This window comes from Kogia breviceps, chromosome 4, assembly GCF_026419965.1.
Source record: "Kogia breviceps isolate mKogBre1 chromosome 4, mKogBre1 haplotype 1, whole genome shotgun sequence".
Taxonomy (NCBI): Eukaryota; Metazoa; Chordata; class Mammalia; order Artiodactyla; family Physeteridae; genus Kogia; species Kogia breviceps.
Window position 1 is genome coordinate 179,323,877 of NC_081313.1, and position 17,520 is coordinate 179,341,396.

Genomic DNA, 17,520 nt, shown 5'->3' on the forward strand with positions numbered 1-17,520 from the left:
TGAATGTGGACACGGGAAGGAGAAGGGAGAGGAGGATGCAGATTGTCCCCAGCAGGCAGAGCGAAGCCCCCGGTGCTGGGGCCTCCGGGTCACTGGCTTTGCCCTACTGTGTTCTTGTTCCTCATGCAGGAGTCCAGACACCGCCTGTCTGTGGGCTCAGTCCTCCTAGGGGAGCAGAGGCTGGCCTGGGTGCGGGGGGAGGCCCCGGCTACTAGAGCATCGTCATCAGGTGGAGAGAGATTTGAATATGCTTACGGCTCCTCGCTCAGCAAGTGGCAGCACCAGACACACGTCACACGGTGACAGTGGAGAAGCAAGGATGAGGGCAGGGCTGCTTTACTCCTGCAAAAATCAACATAAAAAGGCATTGCTGAGGGAATTCCCTGGTGGTCCAGTGGTTGAGAATCTGCCTTCCACTGCAGGGGACGCGGGTTCCATCCCTGGCCGGGCAACTAAGATCCCACAGGCTGCAGGGCAACTAAACCTGCATGCCGCAACTAGAGAAAAGCCCCGCAGTGAAGAGCCTGTGCACACAACGGAGACCCAGCGCAGCCAAAATATTAAAAAAAAAAAAAAAAAGATCAAAGAAAAGAGGCATTGCTGAGAAGTGCCTTGAGTCAGCCTCACCCAGCCATCTAGGCAAATGCAGCAAGACCCCCGATTTAGGGGGTAGGGTCTCCTGCGCCCAGAGCGTAAGTGTAGCATCTTGGAGGTGCATCCTGGCACCATCCTGAGGGATGGGCTGTCTGTTGATACACCAAGGTGGGGAGGGTGGGACATCCCGGGGGCACAGTCGTGTTAGCCAGGATCAGGGCAGAAAGCCGCTTGGGGTAGTGAGGGTCGGCCAGCAGGCCGCATCGGCTGGCTGGGCAGAAGCAGGAGAAGGGGTGTGCCCCAGAGGCTGGCAGTAGCCTGGGCCAGGGCTTGGCAGGGGTTTGCTGCCCCTCTTCCTCCTTCAAATTCTGTTGCTCCGCTTCCAAGCAGAGCTTCCGAATCGTGTATCACAGCCATCCGTCAGCAAGTACACTTAGTGCCGTGAGCCCTCTAGAGTCTGGGCTGTGATCTCCAGGAGCTTTTGGTGCAAAGGAAGAGCTAGCGCATCAGCCTGCTAGCGACACGGTTTACACAGTTTTTACGCGGAACCGCAGATCTCTCACAGAGGGCCTTCACTCCACAGACACTGGTGTTCTTATGCCCCGTCATCCAAGCCACTCGGCACATCTTGCCTCTGAACCTGGCCTGCGTGGGGACCCCGCCTCGAGCTCCCTGCACGCAGACCTCCTGGCCTCATTCTTTCCTTGGGACACGCATCATGCGGGGACTGGCAGGCTCGTCTTTGTAGAGCAGTTTGTGGTGCTTGAAGCACGTTCGCACCTGGGTCATCACAGGTTGTCATCAGCACCCCGTTTTACAGTTGAGGAAACTGAGGCTCAGAGGGGTCCACCTTCTTATTAAGTGACAGTGCAGTGACAGAGCCGGATCCAGTCCCCATGCTGTGGTCCACACCCCCACTGCTCCCCGGCGTCCGCAGCCCTGCCTCGGGACCTCTTGGGCACACGCTTGTTTTGGCCTGTTACGGACACACCTGACTGGCAGTGTTCGCCCCTGGGCTCCTAAGGGCGAGGTCTGTGTTATCTCAGCAAATACTGATTGCCCATCACCTATCGGGCGTCAGGCCCCCTGCTGCTCTACTAGCCCCATCACAGCAGCTGGCAACCAGCAGGAAGTCAGTGTTTGGGGACAGGGTGCGTTTGGGTGGGGAGGCGAGGCTCTCCCAGGTGCTGTTGCTGTAATGAAGGTGAGCTGTGGGGGAGGAGACAGCCCCTGAGAACTGCCCTCCTCTGTCTGAGATCCGGGACAGGGTCCCTGGGAACGCCTCAGTCAGGTGCTCACCCATCACTGGGGCAGTTACAGACAGTAACATCAGCGAGCGTGTGCGCCAGGCCTGATGTGCGTCCTGAGAAGGAGAAGGCCCACCCCCTCTGCCACTGCGGGATGGATGGCAGCCAGGGACAGGAGCAGTGGCGCTGGTGCCCACCTGGCCCCAGCAGGCCCCTGTGGATCTCCTCATCTGTGTGCTGAGATTCCTTCCAGCTCCAGGTTTCCAGGGCTGACTCTGCAGGTTAGAAGGGCAGGTGCCCCTGGACAAATAGGGTGGGGGACAGCGGGAGGAGCGGCAGTACCGGGTGACAGGGCGCCAGCATCTAACACGTGGCCTAGTGTCGCAGTGCCCGTCACCCTCAGAGGGGCTGGTCTGCTGTGCTGAGAGCTGCTGATGGCGTCACCTCCCCTGGCTTGCCGTGTGCTGTCCTGGGATCATGACCCCCCACCCCCCTCCCGCCGCCACCCGGCTGCTTCTGGTAGCCACGCCTGAAGAAACTGGTCTCGGTGGCCCTGAGTCACCTGGTGTTGCCGCCCTGGGGTGACAGGCAAGCCGTGGAGCCAGGTGAGGGTATGTTCCTCAGCGCCCAGGCCGAGCTCTGCCCTCCCCGAGAGGTCGCCCCTGATGATCCTTGGAGAACCTAGGTGTGCGGCTCCTACGGCTCCAGCCCGGCCCATTTGGGCGCCATTTCCCTCTGGCCTTCAGAGCCTGTTTGCCTGTCAGCTTTCCTTTCCCGTCCTCCCAAACTGCAGGCACATGCCTTTCACAGGGGGTTCCTCCTCTGGGAGCCGGGTCCTCTGGATGCAGGCCAGCCTGGGCCCAGCTTGCTCAGATTTTTTTCCTTTGCAAACTTTCCCTTCACTTTCTGGTGAAGGGGCCAGCTGTAGGCAGACCCTGGGTGGAGAGTGGGGAATTAGACTAGCAGCCCCCAGGCAGAGTGCCGCCTAACTTGAACTTCCCATAAGCAACGCAAAGGAAAGTTGGGGGTTCAGGGGTAGGGGGTGCTGTCTGTCATCCGGCTGGCTCCCAGGTCCGCAACCCTCCCAGTGCTTAGCCACTGGGGAACGGTGCCATGAGGTCAGACCCCTGTGAGGTCGTTCCTTCCTCCCATGCGGCGCTGAGTATCAACTAAGCACTTCCTAGTCTCAGACACCGTTCCGAGTGCAGATACAGCAGTGCTGGGGTCCCTCACTTGGAGTTCACAGTCCAGTGGGAGGAGGGCTGTAAACAAACAAGGGGGGCTGAGAGAAGGATGAGTGACAGGGTGGGTCAGGGACAGCCCCACTGGGGAGGGGGGAACCAGATGGACAGGACCCAACCACGGGAAAGTCTGCGGCAGAAGGGACAGCAGGGCAGAGGCTCTGACGTGGGGTGAGGGGGGTGCCTTTGTGGAACAGAGCCTGGTCCAAGGTGAGGTCCAGAGGGGGCGGGGGGTTCTGGCCTCGATGGAGGAGGTGCCAGTAGTATGCTGGGAGAGGTGGCCAGTGGCCAGGTCACACACCTGGGTAAGGAGGCGGGCGATGGAGAATCAGGAGGGCTTCCTCGAAGAGGTGGCTTCACATTAGTTAAGTGTCTCAGAATGGAAGTGGTCGTAGAGATGGGGGGACAGCATCTATGTTCCAAGAGGCCGGGGCTCTGGGCTTTTAGATCGTTCTGTCACCTTAGCTTCGTGCTGTTGGGGTACACGTGGCCCTCCGTGAGACTTGTGACCTGGTGCCTACAGCCTCTTAGGTAGTAGGCTGTGGTGATGGTGTTGGATGCAGGGTCTGTTCCGGTGCTTTCTGGAGGCCGCACAGCTGTGTGCCTCACAGGGTTTCCAGGCCCCGTTTCCCATCTCTTCCTGAAGGGCTACTCTTGCGTCAGCTCTGCCACTGACAAAAGGTGAGTTTGCAAAACACCTCATTTACTCGCCGGTGGGGACAGAAGTTTGCTGTGCTGCCGTGAGGGGGATCTGCGGGCGGTAGCTCCCCAACTGCGCACCCCGGCACAGCACGCGGTCAGCGGTGCGGAGCGGGCGCGGCAGGACTCGGGAATTTATTACCTCATTTGTTTGTGGGTTGGGTGTTTCTTTTTATGAGTTTTCATCTGAAATTGATTTTCCCGGTTGTGTGACATGCAGCCCTCCTGCCTCGTCCGCGAGATGAGAAATTTAAATGCATGAGGCTGGTTTATACCCAGGCTTCTCAGCTCTGGCAAGAGTTCCAGATGAGATTTGTTCCTAAGAGATGAGCCTCAAGCAATTGCTGGCCTCTCGGTCGTTGGGTAAAAACCCTCGGCACAGCCTGGGGCGCCGGCTGGGATCAGGCCCCCCTTAGAGCCCCTGTTCAGCGGGCCTTGTTCCCTCCCTGTGTCCCGGAGGAGGCAAAGTCCTGAGCCCACACCCCAGTCTGCCGCCCAGATTCCTCAGCCAGGCCCTGAGGCTTTGGCCCTCGCCTCCCCCAATAACATTTGGGGCAGGGCCCGTCTGGTTCCCCCCCACATGAGCTGCATCATGTCCCGCGCAGAGGTCTGTGTGTGACTGGTGTCCTCCCTGAGCAGCTCCCGGTCCGGGGTGCCACTGGTATTCATAGAAAGCTCTGTGCTTTTCCAGAGGCTGTGGCCTCATGCCACCCTGGAGTGGTGGGTATCGTGTGAGAGACTGGAGTTCCAAAAGGCTCAGGGCAGAGCTGGCCCTCCAACGCACGCCTTCTGCCTCCGCGCTTGTGCACTGAGTGTGGTGTAGGGTGTCATCCTGGGTGGTCGTCCCCCATTGTCACTGTCCGGGAACAGCTGTGGTCCTCCTGACCGCCTGCTCCCAGGGGCTGCGATGTGGCCTCACACTTGCTGGGACGCTTCCCCAGCCAAGCGGGAGGGGTGGGATTTGCGGCTGGATCCTGAGGGCTGGCCCTTGTCTCCCCAGCACCCTGACTGCCCTGGCCAGTCTTTGAAAATGAGGAAGCAAACCAGGGAGATGCAGGGCAGCTTCCAGAGCAAGGTGGTTTAAGACTTTGGGAACCCAGTTACCCCTCCTGTCTGGCTTGGTCTCACACACGACACTACAGTACACTACACTACACTGCCTGGCCCTGGGAAAGGCGGGTCACCTCCTGGGGTGTTAGTTGCTCCATTTATAAGGTGGAGATAACTGCCCAGAGGCTACAGCTGGGTCAGATGGGTGCTGGAGGTCCCTGATGGCTCTATCTCTTCCTTTTGGGGCTCTATCCCTTCCTCAAGGTTGACAGAAGGGCCGGCAAGGCCGCGGGTCCAAGGAACAATGCAGTCTCTGCTGCGTTTCGTAGAAACATTAAAAGATGCAGATTCTGTGGTCCCTTCTCCCCTCCAGCAGTCCTGCCTCCCCCCACAAGCCAGAAGTGCGTCAATTTGAAGCCTTCTTTCCACACTTGTCCCAGCACCCAGCAGGGCCCACTTCCTCCCCCAGACTCTACTAAATGACCTGAGGAACTGGTTAACCATGAATAGAAGCAGGGAACACTTCTTGTTAAGTGCTTCTGCTTTCTTGTGGAGGAACTCTGCGTCTTAATGGAAATCCCAGGACCAACCACCATTAGAGTCGAGCCCGGGCTAACGCTCTGGGCGGGGGTGTCGGTCCCCAGAGGAAGTGCCCACCCCTCCACAGCACACCGGGAGGGCACTCAGGCCTGTGGCTTCTGGCCAGACAGGCTGCGAGGGGAAACACTGGCCAGCTTGGGCCCCTGTGGCCGACACTCAGCTGAGCTTCACGTGAGGTCGGGCCAGGCAGGGAGTGAGTTCCTTGTCACCCCATCTCCAAGGATTGCTGGGTCACCTCGGGGTGAGGGAGGCATTTTCCTCAAACAGGGCTGAGGCAGCAGGAAAGGCACCACACAGCCACCCGTGTCTGCCCAGCCCCTCACTCCTCCTCCAGCTTTGGGTCCTTCTGAGCTGCCATTCCTCTGCGAGGCCAGGAGAGGACCCTCGAAAAGTAAGGGGCCTGGGTGCTTGGTCAGATGCACTGGGCTGGGTGATTGCGGAAAGCAAGACACACAGGGTCCCTGCGCTCCGAGACAAGCACGGGCGCATGGGAGACTAACGGGGGCGTCAGGCCAGGCCTCGGCCTCCAGCCCCTGCGGGAGGAGGGGAGCAGTCCCGGGATCGCAGCAGCCTGGAGAGGGCGCAGACCCTGACACACAGAGGGTTCTGGACCCAGCTCTCGGGGGCTGCCGTGGGCAGGAGGCCCAGCAAGGCCGAGGAGGAGAGAGCAGCCAGGAGGGGTCCTGGGGAGAAGTGAGGAGAGTCTGAGCCAGGGCAGGGCAGACCTGGTTTACACACAGGGGCCCTCGTGACGGATCCGGGGTGCTTAAAGCCAGTTTGAGGCCCCATCGGGAAAGCAGTGCCACAGCAGCGGGAGGTCTGGCAACTCGGTCATCAGCCTGGGGCTGAAGGGGCAGCTCTCTGGGTGTCTGCCCTGGGTGAGCCTCTGGCTGCTGGTACTGGGACCCGCGAAGCCTGCAGAAGTAGAGGTCGGGGCTTTGAGACGAGGCTGAGGCTACACCCCAGTCCATCTTGGGAGCTCTGTCCCCCAGCTCGACACTGCCTTGACAGTCACTGAGTGACTGTCCCCACGTGCCGTTGCTGCCTTCCCTAGTCCATTCTTTCCGATGACCGGTCCTGCTTTGCTCCCACTGCCCGTGCCGTGTCCAGACCAGACTCTCAGATTAAGCCAGACGTGACTTTGAGGGGATTTTTCTCACGTAATGCTTTCCCCCCTCATCTTAGCAGCATGTGCCACGCAGGGGAGCAGCCACTGGGACTCACATGGCGTTCAGCTTGCTGCCCACCAAGCCAGCCCTGGGAAGGTTTGGGCAGGGAGGTGGGAGGGGCACCACGGGGCGGGGGCACAGAACCAGGGGGGTTCAGACTGCGAGAGGCCAGCTCAGACCAGTCCCCCTGGCCAGTCTCCTCTCCACAGAGACAGCCAAACGCTTCCCCTGCCACCACCTGGGGGACCCTGCAGCTGGCTTGTCCCTGCAGCCTCGGGGACCTGAGGGGTTATGCTTCTGAGCCAGTATTTCAACAGCAGGTGCTGTCCCTCCTGCTGAGAGAACACCTTGGGCTTCAAAGCCGCTGTCTTTGTGCTGCCAGAACTAGGTTCCAGATACATCCCGACACACTGCTGTGTGGAGGGGCGTCTGTGGGTCCGTGTCTGCCCCTTGGGGCCAGACCTGGTGGTCGTGGTGCCCGACTGGGGGTTTTCATGGGAGAAGTAACTTCAGAAGCCTTTTCCTGCTTGATCGTTTCCACTGCTCCCCTGTTCACAGAGCTGCTTTTTAAAACTGCGTAGCTTTGCTCCCTAGGAGGGGAGGAAGTGTGTGCCCGGAGGCATGAAGGGTACCAGCAAACCGGGGAAATTTCAGAATTCCCGGTATGCTGAAGGAAGTTCTGACTTGTCAGGACACTTCCCTCTGTGGAGCTTGACAAAGCGGGTGGTGACTTATTCTCCATCAGCTCACAGATATTTACTAAAGACCCAAGACAGATGAAAGCTCTTCTGCTGCCAGAGCCCTCAGGCTTCCTGCTGGCCCGCCTCCTTGGGCATGAATAGTGTTTCTGTGGCCTCTGCTTCAGTGGCACCTCTCCCTCACCCCCTTAGGGCGGTGGCCTGACCCCCACGCCTCATGGCCTTTACTCTCAGAGCCACGTGGGATCCAAGCTGCCTGGAGTCCAAGTGCCGCCCCGGTCGGCAAGCATTTCGTACTCACAAGGGCCCAGGCTCTGGAAGTCATCCCGACACAGGGGCCACTGGAGGTTTCTGGGCAGGGACGGACAGGAGGCTTCAGCGTGGCAGTGCACCGTGCACGTTACCTCCCCAGAAGCACCCTCGGCTCGCCTTTCCAGAAAGGGCGTCAGTTAGCCAAAGAGTGCACCCTCTGGTGTGTCAGCCAGCAGCTCTGAGTCAGGGGCCCAGGGCCCAAGCAGAGAAAGGAGACTCGAGAAGGCCAGCGGCTTCGTGTGTCGGCCGGGTAGCAGGCCAGCCTGGGCTCTGCCTGTGGCGTGGGCTCTCCAAGTCATGAGACAGAAGGCCATAAAGGAAACTAGAAGGGGCTGCTCTGAGGTGTTTGGCAAGCGGCTCCCAAGTGTTGGGAGGCCAGCAGGAAGGGAAGGGGAGTAGCAATTGGAAGCGCTGTAGAGGCTAACGAGTCCATCCCTGTGTCGCTCCCTCCCGACCCTGTGCCGTCCTCCCCGTTCGGGAATTTCTTAGCCCTGCCCAGGAGTCATAGCAGTTGCCTCCCGGGACCTCCCACGTCTGGGTATTCTGTGCACAGGCACTCTGCCGCCTCCCCACAGCCTCGGAGGCCTCGTGCCCTTGGCAGGTCCTGCATTGTGGGGAGCGGTGAGGGACAGACCGACCCGTCCGACAGCTCTGGGCACAGCTCCCAGCTTCTTCACCTTCAGCTCGCAGCCTTGCTCTTCCACCTCTCACCCTGGGGCTTCCTCATCTGTAGAATGGGTGTGCGGGTCCCTGCATTGTCATCGCAGAGGGGCGACAGTCAATGGCAGGATGTATGGAAAGCGCCCGCACGGTGCCTGGCACGTGGAGGACCAGGAGTGGCAGCCCCTGTGCCCCCGAACATGGGTCTCACCCAGAACACCATACGCCTGCCTGGCCAGGCTCTGCCTGCTGGAACCCTGCCCCTTTGAGGTCCAGCTCAGACAGCACTGGCCCCTGCAGCGCACGCAGCCAGGAGCATGTTTGGGGTGTTTAAACCTCCCTTGCAGTTCTTACCACTGTGTCTCTGTTCTGCCTGATGTTCTTATCTCCCTCGCCAGAGAGGTGCTCCTTAAAGCCAGCACAGCCTCTGCCCTGGCGGCCGGGTAGCAGGCCTGCCCACCCCCCTCCCTATGGTTTTCACTAACTGGAGCCGGAAGTGCTCACACCTGACTGTCTTCGGTCACAGCGCCTCAGCCACAGGGCATTCACTGGCCCGGACCCAAGGATGGCCGGAACGGGACCGCACAGCAGGGTGGCTGGGCCTGGACCCCAAGGCTCTTTCACCCCCATCGCCTTTTCTTTTTTTTTTCCTTTTTAAAATTTTATTTATTTATTTATTTATTTATATTATTTTTGTTGTTGTTGCGGTACGCGGGCCTCTCACTGTTGTGGCCTCTCCCGTTGCGGAGCACAGGCTCCGGACGTTCAGGCTCAGCGGCCACGGCTCACGGGCCCGGCCGCTCCACGGCATGTGGGATCGTCCCGGACCGGGGCACGAACCCGCGTCCCCTGCATTGGGAGGCGGACTCTCAACCACTGCGCCACCAGGGAAGCCGTATTTATTTATTTTTATAAATTTATTTATTTTGGGCTGCGTTGGGTCTTCATTGCTGCGCGGGCTTTCTCTAGTTGTGGCGAGTGGGGGCTACTCTTTGTTGTGGTGCGCTGGCTTCTCATTGCGGTGGCTTCTCTTGTTGCGCATGGGCTCTAGGCACGTGGGCTTCAGTAGTTGTGGCAGATGGGCTCAGTAGTTGTGGCTCACGGGCTCTAGAGCTCAGGCTCAGTAGTTGTGGTGCATGGGCTTAGTTGCTCCGCAGCATGTGGGATCTTCCCGGACCAGGGCTCGAACCTGTGTCCCCTGAGTTGGCAGGCAGATTCTTAACCCCTGTGCACCAGCAGGAAGTCCTTCCTTTTAGTCCAACTCTTCAGCCAGTGCCCGAGAGCGGCTGCCCCCATGTGCACCCCCTCCGCCTGGCGCTGGGCTCCTCACCATTGAGGAGGGAGAGAGAGGCAGGGGCTGCTCTGTTGTAGCGCGGGGTCGGGGCAGGGAGAAGTTAGCCAGCGGAGGGCAGGAGGGGAATCGGGGGAGTCGGGCGAGGATGGGGACCTCCACTGTTAACCTGGAGTGCGGCAGGCGGCCCCACAGAGCATATCGGCTGGACGAAGCGCGAGGGTGCTGAGCAGGACGTGCAGAGCACCCACCCTGCATTAAGAGGCCCTGAGCAGCCCTGCTTTTCTCTCTCACGGCTCTTCTGCCAGCCTCCTCCTGCTGCTCTTTTTACTTAAACTCTTAATTCATCAAAGCGGATCGTCTGCCCCGGTCACCGAGCCTGCAGATCGGCTGTTTATTTTCCATGTCATATTGATCAGGTTTCCCCGCTGAGATGATTCAATTACAAGGCCTCCCGTTGGTGCATCCCACTCGGCAGGATTCGAGCTTCCGCTGCCCCCGAGGGGCCACTGCAGCGTGCCTGCCTGGCCTGGGGCAGCCATCCATCCCCACGTCCCTCCCTGGGGGAAAGAAGGTTCTCCTGCCTTCCTGTTCTCTGCTCGACTCCCGGAGCGGCTGCCCTGCCGGCTCTTGCTGTACATTGTCTTGTGTTTTCAGATTGTTGCACTGCGCGTTCTTTCTTTCTCTCCCTCGAGTCACATTCCTCGCTCCTCTCCAAACATGGCCAAAGTCTAGAAGGCCAAAGAACGCCAGTCCTTGAGAGAACAGCCCCTTCTCCGAGTGGTCTTTATTATGAGTGCCCACGGGCGGCTTGCATGGGTGAAGGTCGTGTAGGTGCTCAGGGATGAAGCCCCATCTCTGTTCCAAGTTCGTGCACTTCCCAGGTGCCTGGGGCAGGTGTCCTTAGACCACGCGGCTCCACTGCTCCTCTCTGTGAGAGCCTGAAGTGGGTGCCCTCTGCCTGTCGCGGTCACTTGGGGGTCGTGTCGTCGTAAATCTGACCATTCAGAGTCCAGGTGGGAGCTGGGCTGGGGCCGTCGCTGGCGGAGCAGCCCAAATGGGTCGGCACACGGGGAAGCGAACAGGTCGGGGGTCCTTCCACTTTCTGGCTGGTAGTAACCAGCTCTGCAGTCTAAGCTGCAGTTTGCACTTAGGGGGACCCGGAGCTGCAGCCCTGGAGGTGCCTGCAGGCTGAATTGCGGGCAGGGCACGTTCCTCTCAGAGGTTAGAAATAATACAAGGGCAGTAACATAGGTCAGACCAAACATATGGTGGGGGGTTGGCTCGTGCAGTTTCCTGGAGAGGTACCGCCAGAGGGACAGGCCGCAGAGGGAGCCTCCTGCGGGGCGGAGGTGTGCACTCCTTGGTGGGTCGTGCACAGGCCAGCAATACCTCAGTAGAGCCGCCAGCACAGGGGACAGACAGACACAGGAAGGCCTGCGCTCAGAGGGTCACAGAGCAGCACTCACTCAGCAGTCCCACCTGGTGGCTGGTCTCAGAACCACCCGTGGACCTTTTTACCGGACAGCTGCCCGGCCTCCTCAGAAAAGACTCCGTTCTGGGCCTTCATGGGACTCACGGTCCCTGAGCGCCCTGCCAGGGCAGAAGTGAAGCCAGGCATTCAGCTGGGGAGCCAGGCTGAGATCTGAGAGCCCGTGTGACGGGCAACAGCGAGTTCATCTCCAAAGGCCGCTGCCAGCTCTGGCCGTGCGCAGCCTTTCCACAGCGACCCGTCAGCCCTGGCTGTCACCTCGCTTGGCCTGGGCCCCACACGTTCCCCCAGGGAGGCACCCACATGGGTGTCACAGTGGCAGCCATCGTGGGCCCACTGCTGGTGACTCAGGCTCCCACCCAGCTGGGCAAGCCCAGGAGGCCATGATTTCCACACCACCACGGTCACGGCCCTGCCGGAGAGTGGGCAACGCTCACCCACCCCCTCTGTTGCCTCCCCCACCCCGGGGGGCGTGCCTCGCCGGCGGGGCAGCCCCTCTGCACCGGGGGCCGGAGTGGGGGGGCGGCGGCAGTAACTGCAGAGAGAAGAGTGGGCTTCAGCCCGCAGGGCCCCTGCCAGGGCTGCGCCTCAGTTTCCTCTCCCGCAGCTGGGGAACACCATCAGTTGTGGGGAGTGCTGGATGCAGACGCTACACGTGAAGGTGTTACTTCCATGGCGGTGCTGCTGCTCTTGCTGGGCCTGAAAAGGTGTGTGCGGGGTCCCCAAGCAGGACCGAGCAGCAGGGTCCTGGCCTCCCACACAGACGGGGCACTCCGGGCCCTCCCCACCCTCCGGCCTCCTCCTGGGGGCTCCCCAGGCCCCTCCTCTGGGGCACAGCCCCGCCCTCAGCACAGCCTCCCTTTGCTGATGCTCTTGCTGTGGTTGGCATGCGGCTTGCTTTTTCCCACTTTTCCCTTTTGGCCTTTTGTCATCCTTCCGTCCACTTGTGCTGGTTCCGGACTGTGGGCCTTGGAGAGAAGGGACCTGGGGCCAGTCAGCCTGAGGGACTGGAGCTTGGAGCTCCCAGGTGGGAGCTGGGGTGAGGAGACTGGTAGGGACCCAGATGTTCCCAGCACAGCACCCCAGGTGCCAGAGCAAGGAGGCCCCCCATGGGAGCTGTCAGAGTGCTCCCAGGGGAGATGGGGAGGTGACATTCCTGGAGGGCCTGGAAGAGGCTGTGGGGTCTGCCCGTGCCCTCTCCCCTCAGAGGAAGGATGTAGTCCCCGCCAGCAGGGGCTGCTTCCTGGGGGCTCCCATGTCCCCTGTACTGAGCAGGCCCTCGGCCCGGAAGGTGTGGTTTTTGAGCCCCAGCACTTCAGCTACCCTTTCAGTTCACCAAAAGTGTCTTGTCTCACATCAGACACCTAACTCATTTCCCTCTGGCAACCACTGAATTTGAGAACGTCCTGTTTTACCATAATCAAAAGAAGTGAAACTGCCCCATGAAATAAAGTGGAACACCCCAGAAACACCTAGGAGAGACCAGGGTCTTTCCTTATAAAGTCAAAAACGGGAGGGCAGCCCCTGCCTGCGCTTGGAGGTCCCCCAGAGACTGGTGCATGGTGGAGGGGCCCTGAGCCAGCCCTGCTTCCTTTCTGTGCCCCGTCCCCTCCTGGGCTCCCGGGGTGCAGCTGCCGTGAGAACACTGACTTGCAGGGGCGTGCAGGTCCCCCCAGACTCCCCTTGACCCCAGTGGTCCCCCTAGAGAACCAAGATGAGCGGGGAAAGTAGCAGTAGTCATCGGTGTGGGCAGCATGGGTGTCACAGGAGTACCCCTGACCACACACTTGCACACAGCAGCCCATGGGAGCCTGGCCACAGCTTGGTGAGTGCACACCTGTCACCCCATTTTACAGAGGTGAAAACTGAGGCCCAATGAAGCTGATAGCCCAAGACCATACAGGTTAGGGTTAGCGTGCCTTCAGGAGCCCCGGGAGCGGCCCTGACAAGTGGGCAGAGACTGCTGCTGGCCATCAGGAAATTGTGTGTGTGTTTGTGTGTGTTCACACCCGTGCACGCAAGAAGTGACTTCTGGGCACCACAGTTGGCCCGTGTGGGGCAGGTTTTCCCTCCCACTCGGCGCTTGTCCCATGGCAGTCCTCATGTTCATTTGGCCTCAAGGACCTGCTCGCCTCTCAGAGGTGCCCCTGGGGCGTGCAGACCCTTGGTCCCCGAGAGTCCTTCGTGGAGAGGCAGGATTTCAGTGGGAAAGGGAGGCCACAGTTCTCTGAGCGAAGGGGCTTCTGTGAGCCTCAGCGTCTCGCTGAACCACAGCACCCCCATCCGGGTGTGAGCCCCACGGCCGTGTGCGGGGGGCCCAGACAGTCTGCACAACCCCGTGGGGGTGGGGGACCCTCTCAGGGGCTGCGGAGCCGCCAGCACAGACTGACCGGGTGGGCACAGCCAGGGAAGGCTTCCAGCAGGAGGAGCCCCCGGCTCTGGGTTTGCAGGAGTTTGTGGGTTTGGAGCAGGAGCTCGTTTGGCTCCCCGTTTTTCCATTGGCTGCCACGTTCAGCATCCCTGGGAAGCCATCGTGGATGCCTGGGCCCTTGCCCTCCTCCCCTGAGGCTCACACTCTCTTCCCTCCTTTCGTTCCCCAGCTGGTCAGTGAGAAGGTCGGAGGGGCTGAAGGGACCAAGCTGGACGATGACTTCAAAGAGATGGAGAAGGTAACGGGAGAGGGGTGCCTGTCTGACGCTGGCAGTGTTACCAGCCCCTGTAGGGCCCGGCCCTGGCATCTGGGGGGAGGCGAGGCTTACCGGGGAGGGTCTAGGCGGGTCGCAGGCCTCCCTCCAGCCCAGAGCAGGCAGCGGCGGGGGCACAGCACAGCCAACAGCAAGGAGGCAGGGAGGCGAGGCAGCCCCCAGAAGCAGCGGGCAGTTGTTGCATGGGCTCTGAGGCAGCTGGGGAACTGGGACCAGGGCAAGGGCTGTCCAGGTGCTCCTGGTTTGGCCTCAGGCGCCCTGATGGTTTCGAAACCCCACACGTGGACTCTCTTTACAGAAGGTGGATGTTACCAGCAAGGCTGTGACAGAAGTGTTGGCCAGAACCATCGAGTATCTTCAGCCCAACCCAGGTAGGGCACCAGCCAGCTGCAAGGGGTCTGCCCCCAGCTCCTCGGGTCTCATCAGTCCAGAATCTTCTGGTTACCGGAGCATGAAGAAGCAGTGCGTGGGCCCACAGCATTGAAATGCCCAGGGGTAGGCGGGTTCAGGCATGGCTGGATCCAGGCATCCAAAGGATGTCCTCAGGGTCATGCGTTTCCTTTCTGCTTTATCTGTCAGCTCTCGCTTTTCACAGCAACATTAGCCTTAAATTATCCGTAGAGCTAATGCTCTCAGCAGAAAAGAGCATCTTTTCCCCCCAATCAACTCTCTGGACCAATTTGAATCAGGTGCCAGGCCCCAGCCACAAGCCTGCCTTTGGAGCATGCGGTGGGGTCTCCGAGGCTGAGAGGGAGGCAGGGACTCTTCCTGGAGGAAAATCCAAATGTTGGTTCCTGTAGTAAAAGGCAGAGGATGCAGGACAGGCAGCAAAAGCAGCCGTGTCCACCTGAGGCCTACGCTGGGGACAGACTGGAGCTGGCAAAGGTGCAGGCACGCCCCTCACCTCCCACCCCCGGTAGAGGTCTGCATTGGGGGTACCTGTACCTGTCCACACCTCTACCTGCCTACCCCGCTTCTCTGGGGGTCTTGAGGAGCTGGCCCCCTCTCCTGCCCACTGCCAGTACTCCTGCACGAGGACCAGAGCAGAGGGGGAACATCTGTTTGGGAGGTTCTTCTCACACTCTGGTTCCTCGGGCCGAGGGAGCACTTCAGAAATAAACAACCCCCTGGGCAGAAGGGGGCAGCTGGCGGTCTGGTGGCTCCTTGAGAGACCACACCCACCTGGCCCCTCCCTCTTCTAGCCTCACGGGCCAAGCTGACGATGCTCAACACGGTGTCCAAGATCCGAGGGCAGGTGAAGAACCCTGGCTACCCGCAGTCGGAGGGCCTGCTGGGCGAGTGCATGATCCGCCATGGGAAGGAGCTGGGCGGCGAGTCCAACTTTGGTGAGGCCGGGGGGAGGCTGGAGGCAGGGGCGGGCCTGAGAGCTTGGGGCCAGAGTGTCTGTGCTGCCAGCAGGCTGGCACTTCCCCCATAGCTTGAGGATCTTCTCCAGGGCTGGCTGGTCCCCTGGACGAGGGCTGCCTACAGCATCACGGCCATGCAAAAGCCACCCTCCCGGCCCACGGTGGACCTGGGTGCCTTCCAAGTGGTGGGAGGGCGGCTTGTGAACACCTGTCACCACCGGCCCCCGTGGCTCCGGGTCAGACTTAAGCGTCCCTTGTTTCGTTCTCTGTTCTGGCGTCCAGGTCCTTGGCCGTGGGGTGTGCCTCGGCCGCGAAGGCCAAGGCCTCCTGTGACGGCTTCCTCCACCACCCCATCCTCTCCCCAGGCGACGCCCTGCTGGATGCTGGGGAGTCCATGAAGCGCCTGGCTGAGGTGAAGGACTCCCTGGACATAGAGGTGAAGCAGAACTTCATCGATCCCCTCCAGAACCTGTGCGACAAGGACCTGAAGGAGATCCAGGTATGTGGGGCTGCTCCAGGCCCACCCTCGCTCCCCCCCCACACACACACACATACAGCCTAGCTCGGGCCAGGTTTCCCAGTGGGAAGGGCTGCAGGGCATCAGGTGGCCCTTCCCGAGGTCTCGGGCACGCGGTGTGACCCTCGTCCCGGCCCCCAGCACCACCTGAAGAAGCTGGAGGGCCGCCGCCTGGACTTTGACTACAAGAAGAAGCGGCAGGGCAAGATCCCCGATGAGGAGCTGCGCCAGGCCATGGAGAAGTTTGAGGAGTCCAAGGAGGTGGCCGAGACCAGCATGCACAACCTCCTGGAGACTGATGTACGTGTGTGGGCCCTGAGCCCCTCCCCGCGTGCACCCACCACCCTGGGGGAGCCCCCTGAGACAGGAGCCCAGTGGCACCCACTTCCCAGGGCTATTGGGCAGGCTCTGTGCCTGTTCAGGGCGTGAAGGGAAGGAAGGGGGAACAGGAGTCCCAGAGGAAGCCACTGGCCCACTGAGTCTTTGGGGTCTCCTCAGGCCCTTCACCCTCCTCCGGCTGCAGCTCAAGGGTCAGGTGGGGGCTGGGCCCACATCTGGAACAATCTGGGAGGGCTCCCTGCAGGAGGCAGCCAGAGGTGGGGGCCAGAAGGAGGGCAGCTCTTCAGCCCTGGCTGGTCCCTTGCAGGTGGAGCAGGTGAGCCAGCTCTCTGCCCTGGTGGATGCCCAACTGGACTACCACCGGCAGGCCGTGCAGATCCTGGACGAGCTGGCTGACAAGCTCAAGCGAAGGTGGGCCTGGCCCCCCGGCCTTCCCCACGCGAGCCCCGGCCCACCCTGCTGGCTGGGAGGCCCAGTGGCTGGGTGCTGTGGCTGCCGGGGCCAGCCCTGAGCGACCCGTGGGACGCCCCTGCCCCCAGACAACCCAGCCCCACCGTGACATGTTCCTTCCAGAGCAGCGGGGTTACTTCCTTTTCAGAAAGGATCCCGAAGCTGCATGAGTCAGGGCAGGGGGTCCCAGGAGGGAGCAGGACCTCATCATGCTCATCCTGGTCCCCAGAGGAGAGGCTTGGGGTGTCCTGTGGGGAGAGGGTTTGCCCAGCCCTGCCCCTGAGGAGCCCCTTCCTCTCCTTCCCTGTCTCCGAGGACCATCTTGCAGTCAGGCAGCGTCCCGGGCCTAAGAAGGGAAGCCCCGCGGTGGGTGGTGGTTCACTGGTGAGGGGTGGGCTATCTGTTGGGCACCAGCTCCCCAGCTGCCACTGCCGAGGAGGCTTCTGGGGGTCCGGACCAGACAGGACCAGACCTGTAGGTAGCCTTGGAGATATGACTGGGGACCCCCCTCTCACCACCTCCCATGTGCATCCCGAGTCCCGGGGCAGCAGCATAAATCGCTGGGGGCGGAGGCGTTGTTCCCTGACCTCGATAGATACGCGTGCTCAAGAGGCGGCCCTGCAGCTGCTCACAGGCGTCCTTCCACGTGCAGGATGCGGGAAGCCTCTTCACGCCCCAAGCGGGAGTATAAGCCCAAGCCCCGGGAGCCCTTGGACCTCGGAGAGCCTGAGCAGTCCAACGGGGGCTTCCCCTGCGCCACGGCCCCCAAGATCACAGGTAATGGAGGAGAGGGCACCACTCTGCCCAGGCCCCTTCGGGGGAGCCCCAACCCGCCACCCATCCAACCGCAGGGCCAGTTTTCTGCACAAGGAGCCCCAAGGATGGGCACCAGGCCCCACGCCAGCATTCTCAGCCCACCTCTGTCCTTTGTCTGCAAGCAGCTTCGTCATCTTTCCGATCTTCCGACAAGCCCACCCGGACCCCCAGCAGCAGGAGCATGCGTGAGTGTCCCCAAGGGGCCCAGGCCCTGCCCCGTGCCCCTGCCTCGGTTTACGGTTTACGATGCTGCCTTCTAACCTGTGCCCCGAG

At 61.1% G+C, this 17,520-nt stretch overlaps 1 protein-coding gene and 1 long non-coding RNA gene across 6 annotated transcripts in view; one reads left to right on the top strand and one right to left on the bottom strand.

The window, feature by feature from the left end:
- Nucleotides 1–17,520, top strand: part of SH3GL1 (SH3 domain containing GRB2 like 1, endophilin A2) — a 33,392-nt gene that overhangs the window by 14,007 nt on the left and 1,865 nt on the right. For 2 of the 5 annotated variants that reach the window (XM_067033053.1, XM_059062075.2), the window contains exons 2-10: nucleotides 11,661–11,760; nucleotides 13,654–13,722; nucleotides 14,057–14,129; nucleotides 14,961–15,104; nucleotides 15,491–15,624; nucleotides 15,784–15,942; nucleotides 16,289–16,392; nucleotides 17,084–17,208; nucleotides 17,373–17,432. In XM_067033053.1, coding sequence (XP_066889154.1) covers nucleotides 13,714–13,722; nucleotides 14,057–14,129; nucleotides 14,961–15,104; nucleotides 15,491–15,624; nucleotides 15,784–15,942; nucleotides 16,289–16,392; nucleotides 17,084–17,208; nucleotides 17,373–17,432 — 808 coding nt within the window. In that variant the 5' untranslated portion in view covers nucleotides 11,661–11,760; nucleotides 13,654–13,713. Of the gene's footprint in view, nucleotides 1–11,660; nucleotides 11,761–12,760; nucleotides 12,879–13,653; nucleotides 13,723–14,056; nucleotides 14,130–14,960; nucleotides 15,105–15,490; nucleotides 15,625–15,783; nucleotides 15,943–16,288; nucleotides 16,393–17,083; nucleotides 17,209–17,372; nucleotides 17,433–17,520 lie in introns of those variants that run through there. The other 3 variants (XM_059062074.2, XM_067033052.1, XM_067033054.1) reach the window with 2 other exon arrangements.
- On the bottom strand, nucleotides 9,169–15,639 carry LOC136794114 (uncharacterized). The gene is made up of 2 exons (XR_010840469.1): nucleotides 14,941–15,639; nucleotides 9,169–14,552 (listed from the first exon to the last, which is right to left on the bottom strand). It is a non-coding gene; the product is annotated as an uncharacterized lncRNA (long non-coding RNA).